This window comes from Mesoplodon mirus (genome assembly GCF_964341445.2).
Source record: "Mesoplodon mirus genome assembly, chromosome: 4".
NCBI lineage: Eukaryota > Metazoa > Chordata > Mammalia > Artiodactyla > Ziphiidae > Mesoplodon > Mesoplodon mirus.
The window spans coordinates 86,252,874-86,273,507 of NC_138979.1; the positions used below are offsets into that span (position 1 = coordinate 86,252,874).

Here is a 20,634-nt window from a genome sequence, read left to right on the forward strand (position 1 = left end):
TGAAAAAGAAGGGGTTTTTCTGGCCTCCTTACCAGTGGGAAGGAGGAAGCCCAGGCTTTTGGGGTCAGGACGCTGAATGCAGTTTGCTTTTTGGCCACTTCCTCTTGAGGCCTAGGATCTTTGCCTGCCGTCTGGCTGAGCCTCATTCCCATAGTACCACAGTGGGGTCTTGGGTCATGCCATCGGCCAGACTTTAATCCAAGTGCTCTGGAATCCCCACGTTCCAGCGGGCGACGAGCCTGTGTCTGTCTGCTCTGGGGACCCACACTCTGAGCCCCAGGTCCCGGGCCCGGCAGAGGACGCCAGACGAGGGGGCAGGTGGAGCGTTCACTGTGGCCCGGGAGCCTGGGGTCGCCTGTCGGGACCAGGGAGGCTCCTATGGCTACAGGTTTTCCTGCTGCTTTGGTTGAGGCAAATCTGGCTTGCTTTGGCATCCCGCTGTCACCCAGGACTTTGTCTTGGCTTCCCCTTGGGACCTCGGAATCGAGCAGGTGTCCAGAGGGTGAGCCACAGGCTAGCTGGCGTCATCTCCACACCTTGCTTATCGCAGCTGGGTCCGGAGGCCTCTGGAGAGCCCTGGATTTGCAGAATGTGTCTATGCTGAGCGCTTGGGCTCTGACAGCAGTTCTTGGGGAACTTTCCAAGGGCGAGGGGTGTGAGGGGCGTGGCCAGGGCTGCTTGGAGCCCAGCTCAGGACAGGGCGCGCTGGGAGCAGAGGGGGGCGTAAGGCTCTGCATGGGGTCTGTGGCTCTTTGGGAATGGCTTTCAAAAGTCTCCCTGCAGGAATCCCTGTCTCCTTGGGCCAATGGGGGGTAGAGATTGGGCTGGAACCAGACAGCCCACGACGGAATTCTGGCTGTGGCGCGTGAGGCAGCCACTTTGCGTCTCTGAGCCTTGGCTTCCCCGGCTGCAGAATGGGGCCACACGGTAGCAGCCCCGGACGGTGGAATGCGTCCAGAGCACACGCTCCTTAGCGCTGCCCTGCTGTCTTCTTAACCAGGCTGGGGACACTATTGCACGTTCTAGCAACCACGGGAGGCAGCTGCAGCTCGAGGTCACCCAAGGAGGCTCGTATCCAGAGCTGGTGCAAAAGCGGTTGGTCTGAACCCCAGCCTCTACCATCTGACTCGTCCTTGGCTGGCAGATTGAGGGGTGGGGCTTGGGCTGGGTTTGGAAGAGCCGAGCAGAGAGCAGGGGTGGAGGGGGCGGGCCGGCCATGCTTGGGGGCTGAGCGGGGTGCTGCGGGGGCGCCAGGCCCTGGCCCCGCTCACCTGTGGCGTTGTCCCCCGCCCCGGCAGGTTGGCTCAGCATGTCGGTCAGCGTCCATGAGACCCACAAGTTGCGGAGCAGCACGGGCTCCATGAACATCACGCTGTTCCACAAGGCCTCGCACCCCGACTGCGTGCTGGCGCACCTCAACACGCTGCGCAAGCACCGCATGTTCACGGACGTCACGCTCTGGGCTGGCGACTGCGCCTTCCCCTGCCACCGCGCCGTGCTGGCCGCCTCTGGCTGCTACTTCGAGGCCATGTTCAGCCACGGCCTGTGGGAGAGCCGCGACGACACGGTCAACTTCCAGGACAACCTGCACCCTGAGGTGCTGGAGCTGCTGCTGGACTTCGCCTACTCGTCCCGCATCGTCATCAATGAGGAGAATGCAGAGTCGCTGCTCGAGGCGGGCGACATGCTGCAGTTCCGCGACGTGCACGACGCGGCCGCCGAGTTCCTGGAGAAGAACCTGTTCCCGTCCAACTGCCTGGGCATGATGCTGCTGTCGGACGCCCACCAGTGCCGCCGGCTCTACGAGTTCTCGTGGCGCATGTGCCTGGTGCACTTTGAGGCCGTGCGGCAGAGCGAGGACTTCAACAGCCTGTCCAAGGACACCCTGCTGGACCTCATCTCGAGTGACGAGCTGGAGGCGGAGGACGAGCGCGTGGTCTTCGAGGCCATCCTGCAGTGGGTCAGGCACAACCTGGAGCGACGCAAGGCCCACCTGCCCGAGCTGCTGCGCGGCGTGCAGCTGGCCCTGCTGCCGTCCGACTGCCTGAAGGAGGCCGTGTCTGGCGAGGACCTGCTCGTGGCCGACGAGCACACGCGGCTCATCGTGGACGAGGCGCTGCGCTGCAAGGCCCTTATCCTACAGAACGACGGCGTGGTCACCAGCCCCTGTGCCCGGCCGCGCAGGGTCCAGATACCGTTTCCCAGGGAGTAAGTCTCACCAAGGCGCCTGGAGGGAAGCGCAGCCCAAACTTCAGTGGGACTATTTACAGCTGTATGAGTGATCACTGTAAGGTCGGATCTTAACAGACGGCACTGCGAAACAGAGGAAACCTTCAAGTGAGCTTTATTAGGGGGCGCTGCCGGGCAAGGTTCACTGGTCTGAGAGAAAGGGGCCAGAGAAGTCGCACCTGGGCGAGGGTTGGGCAAGATTTTATAGGGGAAGAAGGGAAAGGGGTGTGGTGAATCTGGGAGGGCGCAGGGTATTATTCCTTATTTGGTGGTCTCTTCGGGTCTCGTGGCAATATCTGGTGCCGTTGGTCCTGCCCCTCGAACGGCGGGAAGGCTGGGCCGGGTGGAAAGTCCCCAGGTCAGTTCCTGGAACTGGGTGGTCCGGAATGTCTCCAGGTCAGTTCCTGGAACTGGGTGGTCCGGAGAGTTTCGGTCTGATGCAACCTGTGAATCTGATTGTGTTCCCCTGCCTCGGGCCAGTTGGCCCTTACACCAACCTCTTCCCGGCATTTGTTGACTCAGGTTTCTGTCCTGCTGCATTGGTTAGTAGGACTCCCTTCCTGGGCACGTGGCTGCTACAACCTGGTTTTCCTTCCGGTGGGAGGTCCTCAGACAGGAGCGGCCCCTTTTATCTGGGGCACCTTCTCCCTCAGGAACAGGCAGACACCCCACGCCCCACTGGACGGATGGCCGGTCCTTGTGGAGCCCTGCGCTCTTTGTGCCTCTGCACTTCTTCTGGAACAAAGGGTGGCACCTCCTCCCTCCTCTGGCCTCTGCCTCCCACATGGAGCCTGTCCCTGGCTCAGACCCAAGCACGATGGGAGCAGAGCGGCGGAGGAGGGAGGCCGTGGGAACCACTCTCCCAGCCCCGCTGGGGGTGTCGGGACGCTGCAGCTGCCGTGACAGCCAAGGGCAGGCGGCAGAGAGCAGGGACCAGTGTTTGCTGGCTTCTGGGGAGGCATCTATTGCCAGGGCTGCAAGACTCCTTAGAAATCTGGGCACTTCCAAGTTCACTAAGCAAGACAAAGCGCTTGGCAACCCGGCAGGACTTTCCTCTCTTTGGTTGTCTCTTGGGGAGGGACAGGGAGCTTGGGAGCGCAGAGCTGGGAACCGAGGCAGCTCTGCCCACGTTCTTCGCATTACACCACGCGGCCGGCTGGACCGAGGGGCCTCTCATAGGATGACAGCAGGCCTGGACTCCGGGGAGGCAGCCAGCGACTCAGGAAGGGCGGCACAGGTGCCCGCAGGCAGCAGCGGCAACAGCTCCTACCGTGTGCATTCCAGCACTTTCTCAGAGGATCAGACCCAGTAAATCCCTGTGGAGCTACATGCAAATGGGATTCTTCTTTCTGAATTAGTTTTTGGCAGCTCCCTTGTTTGCGGGTGGGATGAGGTGAAAAAAGTTGGCAAAGAAAGGCAAACTGACATTCATCTTTTTTACATAGTAGAATCTATAGCAGGGACGTTTCTTACCGCGCTGATTTGACTGGAAATGGTTCTGACCCTTGGTGCCCCCGGGTTAGGGTCTAGCTCCAGGGGACTTGAGTTCCCTGGGAGCTGCTTTGTGCTCCGGGGCTGTCCTCCTGAGTCCTGTTCCTGAAGGTACAGAAATAAGGTTTCACTGGGGAGAAGGGTCCCTTAGAGCTGGGTAGGGGGTGCCCCTTCACCAGGAACCCAGAGTATCCTGGAAGTCTTCACTTCAGGAAGCCCACAGGGACAGGAATACAACACAGTCACCATCGAGACTTAAAGGACATTTATTATTTTTTTTTGAAAGGGTGGAGGGGGACTTTACAAGGGTCGGAAGCCGCTAACCAGTAAGGAAGATAAATAAAATACAAAGCCAGTACGTTGTGGCAGAATTCCAGAAAACACGCTGAAAAAATCTTTACAGTTTAAAACTGCTTCACTTTATACATAATTACAAATTAGTATACAGCATCTGGGTTTTAACCCCTTCTTATCTAATAGGATTCAGCACAGAAACGTTCATTTAGCATTTGAGAACAACAGACGAGAGCAGAGGTGTAAGGCGCATGGTAATCACCCTCCTACATGTCCTGGTGTCCCCTGCGCGCCCGGCGGGGCGACACGCCAGAAACCTCAGGCTAAACCGCGACCGTGGGCCAGCGGACCGGGCAGGCCCCTGTCAGTGCTCTGGAGCTGCCCATCCTGGCAGGTGGTCACAAAAGGCAGAGGCATTCAAGCAGGGTGAACACTGGAGTGAGCAGAGACTGGGTTCAGCCTGGGTGTGTGGAGCAGGCTGTCACCGTCTGCGGCAGGAGAGACTTTAGCCAGCTGGGTCTGCCTGTCTTTAAACCTTAGCAAGATGGAGAACTCGCTCAAGGCCTGTCGAGCTTTTGACAAATTAAATCCGACTGATACATGGAAAGAAGCCTTTGTTTTTTCCCTCTTATGGCAGCACTAAAAGACTTTTCACTTTAAAACCTGGCCGGCAGGCAGTAGATCCCAAAGCTCCGGTTAACTAGGAATGTTACGCTACATGGAAAGAAAAAGAAAATGAAGAACCGAACCAAAACAATCTTTGCCCCTTTCCTTGTCTCCAAGGGTCAATCGGAGCAACAGCACCAGGTGGGGCCGTGACCCCAGGACCACAGGTGTGTGTGCCACACTGTCCGGCTGCAGGAAGGCAAGGCACACATGCCTCAACCGCTGCCACCGTGGAATTGGAAGGGTTCTTTCTGGGCTTCCACATTCCAAGTGTGTCCACACCCCTTGGCAGTGTCGGGGGTCCCCTCCAAGCCACCCTCTTCATGGCCGCTGAAGCCCACTCACCAGGACCGTCTCTCTCAACACGCTCCCACCCCAGTCCCTGGGCTTAGCTGTCCTCTGGGCACAACTGCCACCCCCACCCCCCCATCAACGCTGTATCAACAACTGCAGGTCCAAGGCCGATACCAAATCCTTGGGGAGAAAGAACCGGTTATGGAAAAAGAACTTTGTGACCAATGGATGAAATATAAAGTACTTCTGTGAACGGTACCTTCGGGATGGAGTTCTGGCCCCTAAGGTTATGGCGCTACCTTTTATTTAAGGCGGGGCCTAGTTATAAACCCTACACACTAACACCCACTCTCCAAATAAAGGCACAGGACAGTAGGGGTTGGGGCTGCAACCGTGGCGGGGCAGGAGCGGCTGCCTCGGAGAGGAACGGGGTCAGCAGAAGATCTCCTCCCCCTCTGCGGGTACTTCAGATGCAGGGCCATCTGCAAAAAAGGAAACCAAGGCAGAAAAAGAAATTCCGAAAAACTGCTCTTTTCATTGGTAAATTCTGTTCTTTCCTCCCCAAACACAAGTCTTCTGGGATGCAAACAGATGCCGGGCTGGTGGGCAATGACATCCGCCAGCCAGGCCTCCAGGTGATGTAGTGCACGAGGTCGTCAGTGATGTCCTCCGTGTCTACAGCTCCTTAAACTTTACAGAAACACTAGGCTTGCTGTTTATAAACAGGCCTGGAAATAGGGATTTCTCTTCAACCTCCCACACAGAAGGGAGAGAGCAATCCTAATGAGAAGGACTCAGACCTAGTGCAGTGTGATTTGATAGTACGCCCTGTGGCGGCAGGCAGGTCAGTTAATCCCGAGCTTCAGCTTCCCAGTGTGTCTGGGGGTCAGCAACACCTCTCTCAGACGAAGTAACTGTGTATGTAGGAGGGAAGTCAGCACACAGTGAAAGGTATTACAAAGCTCCAATTATTTAAAATGACAGGCACAAAAATGGCACACACACCAATGTAACAAAACAGAAAGCCCAGAAGCAAACCGCAGCATTAGTATATGATACAAAGAGCATTTCTAGTCAATGGAGAAGGAAAGAATATTCGGTGAATTGTTCTGAAAAAACTGGCTAAATCTTTGGAAAAAACTAAGTTGGGATCCACAGAAAAAAACATTCAAATGGATTGAAATGTTAAGTGTAGAAAAGAACTGTAAAAGAGCTGTAAGAAAATGTGAGAATGTTTTCTGATCTTGAAACAGGGAAGGCTTTTCAGAGACAGAAACAATGGAAGAAACCACACACACACACACACACACACACACACACTTTCAACTTTTACTATGTAAAAATGTATAATAAAAAGGCAAAGGAAACTGAACAGAACAAGGCAAAAAAAACCCCTTTAATTTAAAAAAGGCTCTTGTAGATCAATAAAATAATGAATATTCTAGTAGAAAAACAGGCACAGAACCTAAACCAGCAATTTACAAAAGAAGAAATACAAATGGCCAATTATATAACATATTAAAAATGATTCAACCTTATTTGAAATCAGAAGAATGCAAAAATAACCGCTTGAACTTATCAACAAAATGTCAATTAAAAAATAATTCCCAGTGTTGGTGAAAGTATGAGAATGGATACTCTTGTACTGACAGGGAAGAACGCTGTATAACCTTTCTAGAGAGTGGATGACATGCTGAGGAAATAATCAGAGCCGTGCAAAAAAAAGTATGAGGATGCTCTTGGCTGCATCATTTAAAAAGCAAAACAGTAGAGAAAGAACCACTGGAAAGATTAAATAAATTATGGCACATAACATAATAATACGCAGCTGTTAATTAGCATGGGTTTTTTTTTTGTTTGTTTGCGGTATGCGGGCCTCTCACTGTTGTGGCCTCTCCTGTTGCGGAGCACAGGCTCCGGACGCGCAGGCTCAGCGGCCATGGCTCACGGGCCTAGCTGCTCCGCGGCATGTGGCATCTTCCCAGACCGGTGCACGAACCCGTGTGTCCCCTGCATCGGCAGGTGGATTCTCAACCACTGCGCCACCAGGGAAACCTAATTAGCATGTTTTGTACAAATATGCCCTGGGGAAACACTTCTGGTGTGTTAAGAGAAAAAAAGCAGGATATGAAGCTCCAGGGAGTAGTGAAACAAATTGTATAGAACTATGTTTATGCAATTCACACTCACACATAAAATACATGTCCTGTATAAGAAAAGCCTGGAAATATGAACACCAAACATTTAATAGTAGCTATTTCTCAGTGGTACTATGTTTACTTATTTTTTTTCTTTTTTACATTATTGGATGTTTTCCAAATCTTCTACCACAAACATGTATTCCTTTTATAATATTTAAAACACAAAAACTTAATTATCAGGCTTAGCTCTTCTGAGAATACGATTTGCCCCTCATTTCACTTTATTCTTAATTAACAGCGAGAGGGAGAAGTCACAGCAGACCAGCTGACTCTGGCTGAGCATCTGTAGTGTATCATCCATGCTGGAATGCCTGAAAACCACTGGTCTTGTACTGTCTCTTATCTGACTCTTCTCACTAAATATGAGGGGAAAGTTGCCAGGTGAAAAAATCAACTAAGGGCTACTTTTTAAGCAGCACCAGAGCACAGCAGCCTGTGTGGGAGCAGGTTTACTTCATTCAAGGATGGACACGCTGAAGGGGGTTACGATGTCAGCGTGTAGACTAACATGCCAACAAACAGAAGACAACAAACACCCTTCTGTGTTTTAGGGAAAAAAGGAAAGATTTCCTTAACCTGAAATTTCAAAAGAAAGCTCCTCAGGGATTTAAGGTATTCTATTAAAAGCAGGAAGAAACACAGAACACCCTGAGAGGTACACCCTAGCACCCCACTGTCCTGTGTCTGATTCCAGCCTGCTGACACAGTCACACGCTTGGAGTCAACTAGGTTTGGAGACAGTAGTAACCTTGAGGAGGATTTCCTAAGAGGGACCCAAGGAGATGGGGAAACAGTGAAAGGCGTGGGTTATCCTGCAGGGTCAGCGGAGCTCAGCGGAAGGCAGGTGAAGGACTTGCATGGGGACCTGATCTCTCGCTAGGAGATGACAAGGCTACTTCTAGAGTGACACAGAGCGAAAAGCAGTGCTCGAAGAAGAAAACTCAAGCTGAGTTGCAGGATAAGAAATTATTATGCAAAACTTTACCCACAAGTTAATTTGCCACGTTCCAGACTGTGGCTTTTGGTGCCAGGCTTGTGTTACAGCAAAGGTGGCTACAAATTCTACTCAGTGTGCGTAGATGGAAAGAAATCACCATGGGAGCTTCATGGCCCACGTTTAGAGAAAGCAAGGGGCTTCTCAAGGACAGAGAAGCAGAGGCAGTACTCTGGCAAAAGGGCAAGACGAGGCCCTGGGGCCAGGGAAAGGAAACGCAACTGCACAGATCAGCCAGGAGCCCAGCTTGTTCATCATGGCAAAACAGAAATGAGTATTCCTAACCTAGCAATTATAACAAAATCATATTCTTTTAAATAGCTCATAATGTTCTTACCTGTTTCTTTTAAGCATAAATACCAGCTTAGCATTACCACCCTATAAAACAAACAAAAAAAGTGCATTTAAAAACAACGGGGCTTCCCTGGTGGCGCAGTGGTTGGGAGTCCGCCTGCCGATGCAGGGGATGCGGGTTCGTGCCCCGGTCCGGGAGGATCCCATATGCCGCGGGGCGGCTGGGCCCGTGAGCCATGGCCGCTGAGCCTGCGCGTCCGGAGCCTGTGCTCCGCAGCGAGAGAGGCCACGACAGTGAGAGGCCCACGTGCCGCAAAAAAAAACAAAAACAAAAACAAAAACAACAAAGACTCTGAGGCAAGAATGATATTCAGCGTGTGTCTGAGTTATGCTGTGACTTCCCCGTTTTCGTTCTTTACTGCAGTAGCTTCTCACTGCAGGGCAGTGAAGATTTGAGGCTGAACTGTTACTGAAGCCTTGCAAAGAGTTCAGGTGGATGTGTGCATTTAAACAAGCCTCTCAATGAAACTGGTCCAGCCACGGCCGCGGCAGAGCTGTGCACGTAGACGTGGTGTCTGGAGACAGGCCCTACGGCCAAGAACGTGGGGCTCTGAATTGTACTGTTTGCTTAGAGACGTGCTTTCCTCTTAAGATAAAACAGGAAATCAAAACGGCAAATTGGGCGTCCAAAACAAAACCAAAGTAGGCTAATTTCAAAGACTATGAATTTAGAGGAAGTGTCAGGGAGGACTTAGGGAGTGTATTTTAGAAAGAAATACCTTTTTCAGACCACTATCCGATTCTGTTCTCCTAAGATCTTGGCCATCATCTCCCTCTTCCTTCTCACCTCCTAAACAAACAAACAAGGTTTTTTTTTTTTTTTTTTTTTTTTTTTTGCAGTTGTAAAACAGATTAGCCAAGGAAATACTATATACATAGCTTAGGGACAGAATATTTCTGAATCCTATTAATGCCAATGGCAGCTAAGTGACTGATTATTAATAATTTTACTGATGCAGAAGAACTAGAAGCAGAAAGGAAAAACAAGTGTTATTACCCCCCTTTGGCTATAGCTTAGCTGAGATCTCAGGAAAACCTCTTTTATTACTGAAAATGAACATGACATTCATAGCGGTTCCTGAGTGTTTTAGCAGCTAGATACTTACTAGGATCTCACTAAAACATTTACTGACTGATTGGGACAGAGGAGATGGAGCTACCAGAGTACAGATCATTTTTAGTTGTGATAGTTAAGGATTGCCCACAAGAACACATGAGTTCAAAACCACTGACCTTTTGAAGCATTCATCTGATGGCTGTCAAATCCTCTAAAGGTCTCTGCTCTCTGGGGCAAGGAAACGGGGCCTACCATGCCTTCTTGTTCAACAGGGCTGCTGACAGCCTGCCCAAGTGTGCCTCCCAGGCTTCCACTCACCAAACCCTGAAGGATCTTCACTGGAAGAAAGGAAACATGCAAAACTGACATCTCCCCTTTTAATGGGAAAAAGAAAATCTCATGGTAATACACTATATGTACAGGGAAGATGAACAGAAAATTCCAAAGTGACTACGTGACTTCCTTTGCTCAGAGAAAGCTCTCAGCTCAGGATACATGCGTTAGTTGGATTCTAATGGAAATGCAGAGATTAGCTCTTCAGCCTTATTCACATGAGACCTAGGAGATTTAAAAGGGTACAGGGAAGGCAGAGTAATTTATTGGAAGGAGCATGGCCCCTGGAGTCAGATCCAAAGCAGCCAAAAGGAATTCCCTAGGAAGTAAGGTGAGCCAATTTGAGAACTGCAGTTCAAACTGGCAGGCTTTTTGCCCCTCCCATAGGGAGGTCAAGGGGCTAGAGCAGTCTAAGCATCTGAATTCTCAAATTCAACCAGCTAGGGTTCTCTTCTAGAGCAGCAGTGTCCCACAGAAAGGAGAAAGTGCTGAAAGTGGAATAAAAATTGAGCGGCAGAGAAGCAACAGAGATAAAGGAAAAAGAAGGTCCAGATGGAATAAGGGAGGAAAGAGAGGCAGGGAATCTCCTAAGACAAGCCATTGTTATTTTCTAAAAACACTACATGAAAACAATAGAAGAGTCCGATGAAGCAAAAAAGCTATCTGAGCCTAAAAATGTAGGAAATGTATTTCACGCAAAAATGAGCAACAGAAAAACATCAAAGTCAAATCCCACACAAAGTTAAGAAAAGGCAGAGAGAGAGAAAGAACAAGGGGCATAACTTCCCTACATATAATAAAAGCACATCAGAAGGACATGTCCATAAAATAAGTGAGCTAATAAAATGACACAAGACATGAAAGAACCTAAGTCAGAATCAGAAAACACAGAAAGGAGGTGGCAAAACTCAAGTGGAAATGAAAGGAAAAAAGGTATCCCTTTAAGAAATGAAAACAACTAGAATATGAGAGCAAATAAACCCAAAAGAAAAGGACTTAATAGGTGGTGAAAGGATATTTAAACATTAAAAAGATGAAGCTATAAAAAGTACTATGGGAAAGCAAGAAGTATTGAAGACAGGCAAAGATGATCCAACATATGGATAGTGGGAGTTCTTGAAGAAGAAAATCAAAGCAAGGGTGTAGGAAAAATATGGAAAACTATAAGAATACATCTCTGAAATCTGAAAAATCTGAAACTCTATGTCAAAATGGAACACTGTGAACCCAAGAACATCATTCCAGAATAACCAACACCAAGGCATATTCTGGTAAAACTACTCGGATTTAGGGGAAAAAAATCCTTTGGGCGTCTAGGCAAAGAGCATGCGACTTACATGGGGAAAATCAAATTACGGCCAGACTCTGCCAGCAATGCTTTACGTCAGAAAAAAATAAATAACATTCGAGAATTAAGATACTGAGGAAGAGAACATGAACCAAGGATTTTATATCCAGCAGAACAGATTTTCAAGTATAAAGGGCACAAATTATTACCAGTATGCAAGGACTCGGTATATTATCCTCATGAACCTTTCCTGAGACATCTACTAAAGAATAAGCTTTAGACATCCAAAATGACTGGAGAGACACTGATAAAAACTGGTGGTGGTTCTTGCAGAATGAAGACTACAGGTTGGGTCTAAAAAGGGGAGAGTGCCGTATACAGTGGCTGTAAGCTGACAGTATAGGCAGAGTACAACTGGTAAATAAAAAAGGGGAGAGGGAATGGGGATGCATAAGAGAGTCCTATTTAGTGACAGTAGTATTAGTACTGTTATTCTGACGTGTATGTTAGGGTAAATAGAGGCTATTTTATTTCTACGATGTATCCTTGAGAATGAGGATTCACAATGTGGAAGAAAAGAGATACAGATGTAATATAGAAGAGATTAAGCCCTGTAGTCCACAATTTGAATTAAATATGTATCCGTGTGAATTCATTACCCCATCCCCTCACGCACACACACAAGTATATTTCCCCCAAAGCGGCCCACTGAAAAGGCCCAACCTAGTAACGATGAAAACCCCAGCAGCAATAACCACCCCTAGTGCCTAGACAGTGGTCTTGAAACACCATTTCCCACTGAAAGAAACCAGAGCTTCTCAGAAAGATGGCTAATTCCAGGTATGGGCAGAAAACAAGATGAGCCTGGGACATCTTAACATACCAACCAGCAAAGCAGCTCTCAAAGACTGCTGGGGTCACGCCAAAAGGACTCAGAGGCCCCACAAAGAGGTGCTCCTTGGCAAAGAGAGGACCTCTTTAACTTTTAATGAGGATAAGAACTGTAACGACTTGAAGCGCATCAGACATATTTAATTCATGAGTCTATAATAATATATTAAAAGTACTGGTCACTTTCAGAGAATGACCATAAATCAATTGACTACTTTGAAAACTGGTAAATAACGGGGGGAAAAAATCAAGCATTTATCCTTTTATCTTGTTTTCCCTATATGTTACAAAATAAAGAATACAACTAGACATTTTGTGTCCCCAGATGAAAGAGCACAACACTACGGTAACACAGCTTGCCAAAGGGATTATGTCTGAGCAACTGAGCCTCCAAGTCCAGCAGAGAATCTAAAGGAAATGGAGGGCAGAAGAACAGAACCCCTGTGTGAATAAAACCCAAAAAGAGAAACCCACAGGTCAAAGCTCAAGGATAATTTGTGTGGAAAAGAAAGGGGTGGTGGGGTGGGTGGAGGACTGTAAAGAAAGAATCCTAAAAGGCATATCAAAAACCATGAATACAACTGAACCACAGGGTCTATGAACAGGCACTTGGCCATAAAGAAACTGAAGCGATTACTATAAAAGTCACAATATACTTTCGGGAGGGAGGGAGAGAGCTCTGATGGGGACAGGACATGTGGAAGGGCTTTTAGGGGTCTGGCCACATTTTATTTCTTGACCTGGGTAGTAGTTACAAGGATGTCCACCTGATGCTAATTTACTAAAGTGAAATATGTATTGGGTTGTGTTCTGTATTTGTGATTTATTTTACAATACAAGAGTACAAATGGGTAGATAATATTAGTGTGTAAACCACTGTGGGAGGAGACAAAGAGGGGGGCGATGCTGAATGTAAATTACCCTCATTTATGGCACTTTTCATTAAAGGCCCTCCTTTGAGAGCCTCTTCTGTGTTGGATCGGAAGAGGATCCTAGAGCTTTGAGTTGGGGAGCAATCCTCTGGCAAGGGAGTGCTGCACTCAGTCGTGTCCCGGAAAATCATCTCCTTCTCTTCCAGTAAGAGTAGGATCTGCTGGTCCTTTTGCTGAAGTTGTTCTGCAGGTGCACAGAGAAGAGATCTGGTGACTTGACTGTTCACTATGATGAGATGACTAAGACATGAGCACCACCTTGTGGTAACGCACGGAACCACAAGGAACATAGCTTGCCCCACTTTCTTTTTCATCATGAAGGCAGTATCAAGCTTTTGATCTGTAATGTCTACCTGGAAAACTATCCTGGGTCTTTCTAGGCAAATACCAGAATTTCTGACATAACGAACTTGCACTCTGTTCCATTCTCCTGCCTCCTGTTTATTTCTCAACCCACACACTCTTCTCTGGCTTCTGCCCATCACTCTGCCTCTGCTCTTTCCAAGGTTACCCTTCACTGCTGAATCCAGTGAAGTCTTTCATTTCATCTTTTCCAGCATGGATGACTTCCTCCATTTAAAACTGTTTCCCGGACTTCCCTGGTGGTGCAGTGGTTAAGAATCCGCCTGCCAATGCAGGGGACACGGGTTCGAGCCCTGGTCCGGGAAGATCCCACATGCCGTGGAGCAACTAAGCCCGTGTGCCACAACTGCTGAGCCTGCGCTCTACAGCCTGCGAGCCACAACTACTGAAGCCTGTGCGCGCCTAGAGCCCATACTCTGCAACAAGAGAAGCCACTGCAATGAGAAGCCCCCACTAGCCACAACTAGAGAAAGTCTGCGTACAGCAGCGAAGACCCAAGGCAGCCCAAAATGAACGAATGAATGAATGAATAATAAAATAAAATAAAACTGTTTCCCTCCCCATCCGCTTTTGAGGACACTGCTGGTTCTCTCTTCCTACCACTCTTACTCCAGCACTTTACAGACCAGACCTGCCACCTGCCATGAATGAGTATCTGGGCTCCCCCCACCCCCCAGCCCTGGGCTCCATCCTAAACTCCTTTCTATACTTTACATGCTTTCCTCTCGGGACCTCAGTCACTCCCATGGCTTCAGTTACCTCTTATGTGCTGATAACTCACAAAAGGCACCCCAAATCCTACCCACTCTTTGAGCACCAGACCGCTGAGTCCCACTGTCAGGAGGCTCTCTCCACCTAGACGCCTTGTTCTCCGCAGGTCAGAAACCTCTGTTCTCCCTTCTTGCCACCCCTCTTGCCTCCTCCTGGTAGCCTGTGGCCTCTTCCTCAGGCAACAACATTGTCATTCCCCAGTTACCCAGCTGGAAACCTGGGAGCGGTTTTGTCTCCTCCCTCTGTCCCACCACCCACCACAGTGGTTCCTTATTTCTTACTCATGTCCATCCCCCCTCCAGCCCATTTCTCACCAAATTTACCCCAAGAGTCCCCCAACTGGCTTTTCCACTCCCAGTGGGCTCCCCCAGCCCCCCAAGCAATTCTCCCAACTGGTGTCAATACCAATTAAAAAAGTTAAGTCTAAATTTTGCTAAAGAAATTGTATCATTCCCTTTGTTGCCTTTCAAGATGTGGTGGCTTCCTGGCTTAATCTCCCATCACTCAGCCCTGACTCTCCAGACATACCAAACCTTCATTCCTTGGCAGACACGTCAAGTCCTTTTTCACTTTTCACCTAACTATTCTTCATCTGGTGAGGTAATTTTTTTCAGATGTAGCTCATGTGTCATCTTCTCTGTGAGACTCACCACAGGCAGGATTCGTGGGTCCTACACACTTTACATGTGTCTGTGGTCTAGATGGCCTGTCATTTATGTACATCTCCCTTGCCAGAGTGTGGGTTTCCCGATGGCAGGGACAGTGCTTTAGGGCTCGTTGCACCCCTAGCACCTAGCGTTATGCCTGGCCAGGTGCTTCATACATGTGAAAAGAAGGCAGTTCTTATCTCTGCCATCCTAATCACAGGCAGAGATTAAAAAGTGTGATACTGGCTCCAGTCTAAATCTGTCCATCTCTTTTTTTGTTTTTCTCCCCATTGAAACAGAATGAAGTAATAAGTAAACTCCTTGGGCGCCTATATTTACTTGACTCTGGGCCTTACTTCTACCCAAAGCACAACACGTATTTACTTCAGAACACTCAGCAAGCACCGGCAAAGGGGCACGAGTACTGCGCCCTGCAGTTGAGCAGACAGGGAGCACAGCCCTGGCTCTGCCATGAACTGTGTGTGTGTGACCCTGGCTTGCTTGGCCTTCATGGGCCTCAGCTTTCTCACCTACACAGTGGGGACTGCAATACAGGGCTTGCAGGGATGCCAACAAGACTACATGAAACAGTAGGGCCTTGACAGAGAGTGGTCAAACGTAACCCATAGGCACACTTCTCCCCAAACCACCTCATGACGGATTTGGAACGCAGGGCACAGTGGCGGGGGTAACTGACAAATGGATCAACTGGAAAATTCTTTTCTGCAAGTACCTTTCTCTCCTTGTTTTAATCTTAGATGTGACCATGAATTCTGGCAGATTCTTCTGTGACAAAGTACAAAGACCGTCACCAGGGTCCAAGGACACTGATACCGAGACGAGAGACCCAACATCCCCTCGATCTAGTATCAGACACATTCCTACAGCCATTGTTCACCAGGACCTGTGCCAGCTCAGATTTGGTCTCTCTTTTGTTAGGAGCTATTCCCCTCCTCGGTTGACATGCCTGCCGGGATGGCTCTGGGATAGAGGAGCAGCGGGGACTCCATGGGACTGCAGACGCCCCCAGACAGGGCCTCAGACCGCTTCCGCCAGCTTTACCTTTTAACTCCCGAGCTTTGGGGTCCAACATCTTCTTTTCTTCCTCAGTTTCACTAGGAATTCCTTCATCTTCATCTCTGTTCCCAATACAACCACAACAAAACAACACATTCTGAAGATGTCGATTAGTCTGATGGCAGCCCAACCATTATGAAACCACAGAGGTACCAGGAGGCAGGGGTGGGCCAGGGTGTGTGACTCACAGGGTGCTGATCGTGTCCTGGATGATCTGAATCCAGCTGTTCCGCTCCTCTTTGGAGCTGGCATGGACTTCCACCATCTCTGGATCTTTCATCCCCATACTGATTAGGAACAAACCTTTCTCCTCGTGTGCTACCTCTCTTACAATCAGCTTCTTTAGGGAGATCACCGTTGACTTCTGGTCCTGGAAAATGGGGGAGAGCGCAGACGTTAAGACACGGATACAACATTCTAGCTCTTAAAACAACCTCCGTCTAAGGTAAGACTAGATGCCTTTTAAAAGCATACGGCTCACTCACATTTTATGCAACAGAAAAAGATTTCCAAAAAGGAAACGAAAATTTAAGGTTATCAAGGTTCGAGTCCTGTTTTCTGCACGATGAGTCCTTTCCGGTTCGTCACAGAATCTGGTTGGCAATGTTATAAATTGGCAAGATTTGTAATACGTAATGTGTGAGACATACTCCAGTGACAGATTTCTTTTTAGATCAAATGCCAAAGGCTCTCAAAAGGATTATGAGGGAACAGAAAAATAATTGGTGGGGAGGGAGGTGGGCAGAAAACTGCAAGGGTATGTAAGAAATGACTCGGAGGCATCTGTCCTGAGCCAATTTTAAGAAGGTGGGAGAGCAGTAATACAGTGTTAACACTCACCACCTACCATCACGCGTTTGAATACTATTAATTACAAACAGCAGAGACAAACAATTCAGCTTACCAATGACGCAAAGACGTATTTCTGGTATTTTTCTTGAAGGAAAACTAAAATGTCAGTAAGCAGGACCGCTTGAACCTCTGTAGACGGGGGAAGGGAAGAGAGAACAATGGCCACTGAACGGTGAAGCACCTTCAGGGCACTTCATTAGAGGAAAACTCAGCAACACACCCGCACAGCACATTATTACACTCCCCCAAGGCAAGGGCTTGACATTTCTGCAGGGTCCAGATATGGTCATTAGATTTTTAGAGGCATTTTAAGATGGAACTTGTCACCAAAGCCTTGTCTTGGGAAGGCTTAAGCACTCAGTGCTGGAAAGATATATCCCACAAGGCAAGATTTTTAAGAATAAATACTTTAAGAGTAAAGCTGGAAAGCAGGACTTTAACAGATGCAAAATAGCAACACATTCTACAGGTCATAATACTCAGGTCATAGTATTTCTCAACTTCTGATCACAGTAATGGGAAAAAGGCGCCGGACAGCAGACAGGAAGGCTGCCAGAAGGTGATGTACAAGAATATCTCAGTCTAATGAAAGGCAGGCTTCATCCACACATCCTAGAGGACACGGATGGCTAGACAACACCCGCTGCCGTCACAGGTACACGGAGTACAGTGGCTCCGCTCCCAGCTCCAACACAGCACAGTCAACCTCAACCCCTCTGCACCGTGGAAACAGCCTTCTCTTCTTCTCAATTAAGACAAAACAAAAGCCAAATTAACATCTCTAGTTGGATCCAGGAATCAAAAGAATGCCACAAACTCTTGCTCTAATCCTCTAGGAGTATGAAGTGACATTTCCCATTATTCCCTTAAGGACAAAGTGGGACCTCCCTGGAGGTGAGCCGTCTACTGACACCTAACAGGTCCCTCTGTACCACCTTCACTCTGGAAAGGGGAGCCTACAAATCTCTGGGAAAACAACGGGCTGACTTATGCAGCCGCCTCCTGGGTGGGCAGGACCCTCTTGGCCTTTTCTACCACTACTGCCAAAACTGGGGTGCCCTCTCTGTGTAATTCATTGCAAAGCTATGAGGAAAAACAGAAGCAAGGATGTCTGATTCCTAGGGTGGTCTAGTTTTTCAGCCTAGACCACAGTAATTTTCCATGCACTACCATTAGTTTTGACAGGTTTTTTTTTTTCTTAAACTTTACTTTTAAATAGTTCAGGTGTCTGCCAAAAAAAAAAAAAAAAGAGCTCTAAAACATAAGTTTCAACTTTATTGAATCCTGAAGTTTACGTGATCACGGCGTCAGTAGATCAGAGAAAAACAATCCTACCCCTTTCAAGGGTTACCCGACACAGGACTGGCTGTTCTTGGCACAAGTCATTTTCACTTGGGGGTGAAAATGACTAAACACCAAACTCTTATCTCCACTGGAGACATTTTAGGCCACAAAACCTGTCGTTGTGCCATTGCTTTGACCGCAACATTATTCCAACAGCTGGAATCTATTAGTTTTTATTTCGGGAATGAATAAATAAACTGCTGTGTAAAGAAAATACAGCACTGGCAGCAACTCTAGGAAACCCATCCTTACAAGAGAGGGCAGGTACTTCTCTACCATCAGGCTACCTCCGACACGGCCTCACAGTGGCGGTGAGGCCAGAGCCCTCAACTGTGGTCTCAGGACATCACAGAGCATCAGGGCTGGAAGGAAGGAGTTGCAGGGATTGCACAATTCAAGTTCATCATGGAACAGTGAGAGGCACAGCTGGCTGGTGGCAGGAAGGGGTATTTCTTCTCTCTGAGATGACCCTGCCCGGAGGAGCCCTTCCCGGATCCCTGCGACAACAACCGCCCTCGTCTCCGTCACTGGTACCTCCGCACCCCTGCTGTCCACTACCCTGCCCCTAGCAGCTGAACTACACACACTCTAACTCACTCACCCCTTTCCTGCTCAAACCCTCCATTCTGAGCCCATTCTTCGCTCACTCCCATCACCAGCATCCCTGTCAGCTCCCTAGTCTGGAGCACGCACCCACCCCAACCTGGCCCCCGGCCGATTCTTCAGCCATATTTCCTGCCTCACTCTGCTGCCAGAGACCCCGACTGCCCACCCTTCCCGACGGGCCAGACCCTTCAGCTCCACGCTTCCACGCTTCCTCCTCCCTTCTGCCTGGCTCCCTCCTCTTGTCCTCAGTTCACGCCTCTCTATTCTGGCAACCCTCTCTATTCTGGCAACCGTCATACTGCAGAGCAAGAACCTCTTTACAAGTCTCTTCATTCTCAGCCCAACTTCTCATGCAGGGTGTCCTGCGACATTCACCTTTGAGAGCAGCTGAATGCCTGGGATTTCTTTACTATGTGGTCTGAGCATGGTGAGACCCTAGCTAAGGAGTCCTGGGAATTCTCCCAGAGCAGCTACCTATAGCATTACTTATACCTCGGCGATGAGAGAAGCACACATTTTCACTCACCTGAGTTTTATGTCAGCGGGGCTGATGGCACTCGGCTGCTTTGTGTGCTCAGCTCACCGAGGCCAGGGAGGTGGGCTGGGTATACTCAAGGCTACTGCTGAGGTTAGAGTTACCATATAGGCCCAGAGGATACAGGTTTGATGAAAACAATTATTAAAAACAAACAGGGGCTTCCCTGGTGGTGCAGTGGTTGAGAATCTGCCTGCTAATGCAGGGGACACGGGTTCGAGCCCTGGTCTGGGAGGATCCCACGTGCCGCGGAGCGACTGGGCCCGTGAGCCACGACTACTGAGCCTGCGCGTCTGGAGCCTGTGCTCCGCAACAAGAGGCCGCGATAGTGAGAGGCCCGCGCACCGCGATGAAGAGTGGCCCCCGCTTGCCACAACTAGAGAAAGCCCTCGCACAGAAACGAAGACGCAACACAGCAAAAATAAATAAATTAATAAAAACTCCTACCCCCAACATCTTCTTTAAAAACAAAAAAAACCCAAAAAAAACAAACAAACCAGATGCACAGATGAATGAACAAACCTCCTAACTTCTTTCACTTGATGGGGCTGATCATTTAAAAGGTAAAAACTAAAATCAAACAGAAAGTGAGTATCTTTTATGACCTCTTTTGCTTAGAGAAAGATAAAAGATGAAAAACAAAGTTTAATAATAAATCTAGTTGCTGTGAGTTAAACTTTCGTTTCTCTAAGGTCTCAGGAGCTGAAAATTCCTCTGCTATCTCTTAGGAACGAGTGATGTATATTTAATCTCAGAGAATCTATGAATTGTGCAACTGATGGTATTTCCCTCCTAGCAATTGTTTTGCCAGAGACCCTGACCCCAAATGTGTTGCCCCTCTTTCATAGGGAAAATACGTCTTCCTTAACACCTTGCTTTTTTGTATGAATCTTACCCTTTGCTTTGTTCTTTAAAAAAAAATTTTTTTTTTCATTTCCCGACTGCATCATTTCCTCGTTCTCTTACTGTATTCTATATGGTTTTGTAAGCCATCTCAAACCAGTCTTTTCTGATACAAGATTAAGATCAATTAAATGCCTGCTGCTCCTGTGTGGCATCTGGACATGGGTCCCTGGGAACAACCTGGTGACATCTGGATTCTGCCCGCTGCCCTCTGGCACACGCTTAAGACTCTGACGAGAGTGAGCCTCACCTTTCAACCTCCCTGTTGTGCTCTTCAGAAACACGCTCCCATCCCGCACGAGCTTCTTCCACTTCAGATCCTCCTTGGCAAACACCTGACCACTCTTCATTCTCATGATCGACTTGCTATCTGTCTTTGTATAAATTTCATTGAGACGGACCTTCTTTTCATAACTCGCCACTTTGCTGTCCACAGCTCCAATCACACCCTTCACCAGGCCCAGGGACTGAGCTAGATCTTCCTGTTCCACTTCACTGTCTGAGAATGAAAG

General features: G+C 48.5%; 2 protein-coding genes across 2 annotated transcripts in view; one reads left to right on the forward strand and one right to left on the reverse strand.

Annotated features, from left to right (window-relative positions):
• Nucleotides 1-378: 378 nt before the first annotated feature.
• On the forward strand, nt 379-2,212 carry LOC309802866 (kelch-like protein 25; the record flags this gene model as incomplete). The annotated part of the gene is made up of 2 exons (XM_082618748.1): nt 379-502; nt 1,299-2,212. The coding sequence occupies 2 exons, from the start codon at nt 379-381 to the stop codon at nt 2,210-2,212; spliced, it is 1,038 nt and encodes a 345-aa protein (XP_082474874.1).
• Nucleotides 2,213-5,059: 2,847 nt separating this feature from the next.
• The window catches only part of LOC309802868 (uncharacterized protein), a gene marked incomplete at its 5' end in the record, with an annotated part of 160,387 nt that continues 144,812 nt past the window's right edge, over nt 5,060-20,634 (reverse strand). Inside the window, 8 exon segments of the mRNA XM_082618750.1 lie at nt 5,060-5,456; nt 9,243-9,313; nt 9,757-9,918; nt 13,014-13,208; nt 15,868-15,944; nt 16,071-16,252; nt 16,787-16,863; nt 20,373-20,621. Coding sequence (XP_082474876.1) covers nt 5,313-5,456; nt 9,243-9,313; nt 9,757-9,918; nt 13,014-13,208; nt 15,868-15,944; nt 16,071-16,252; nt 16,787-16,863; nt 20,373-20,621 — 1,157 coding nt within the window. The 3' untranslated portion in view covers nt 5,060-5,312.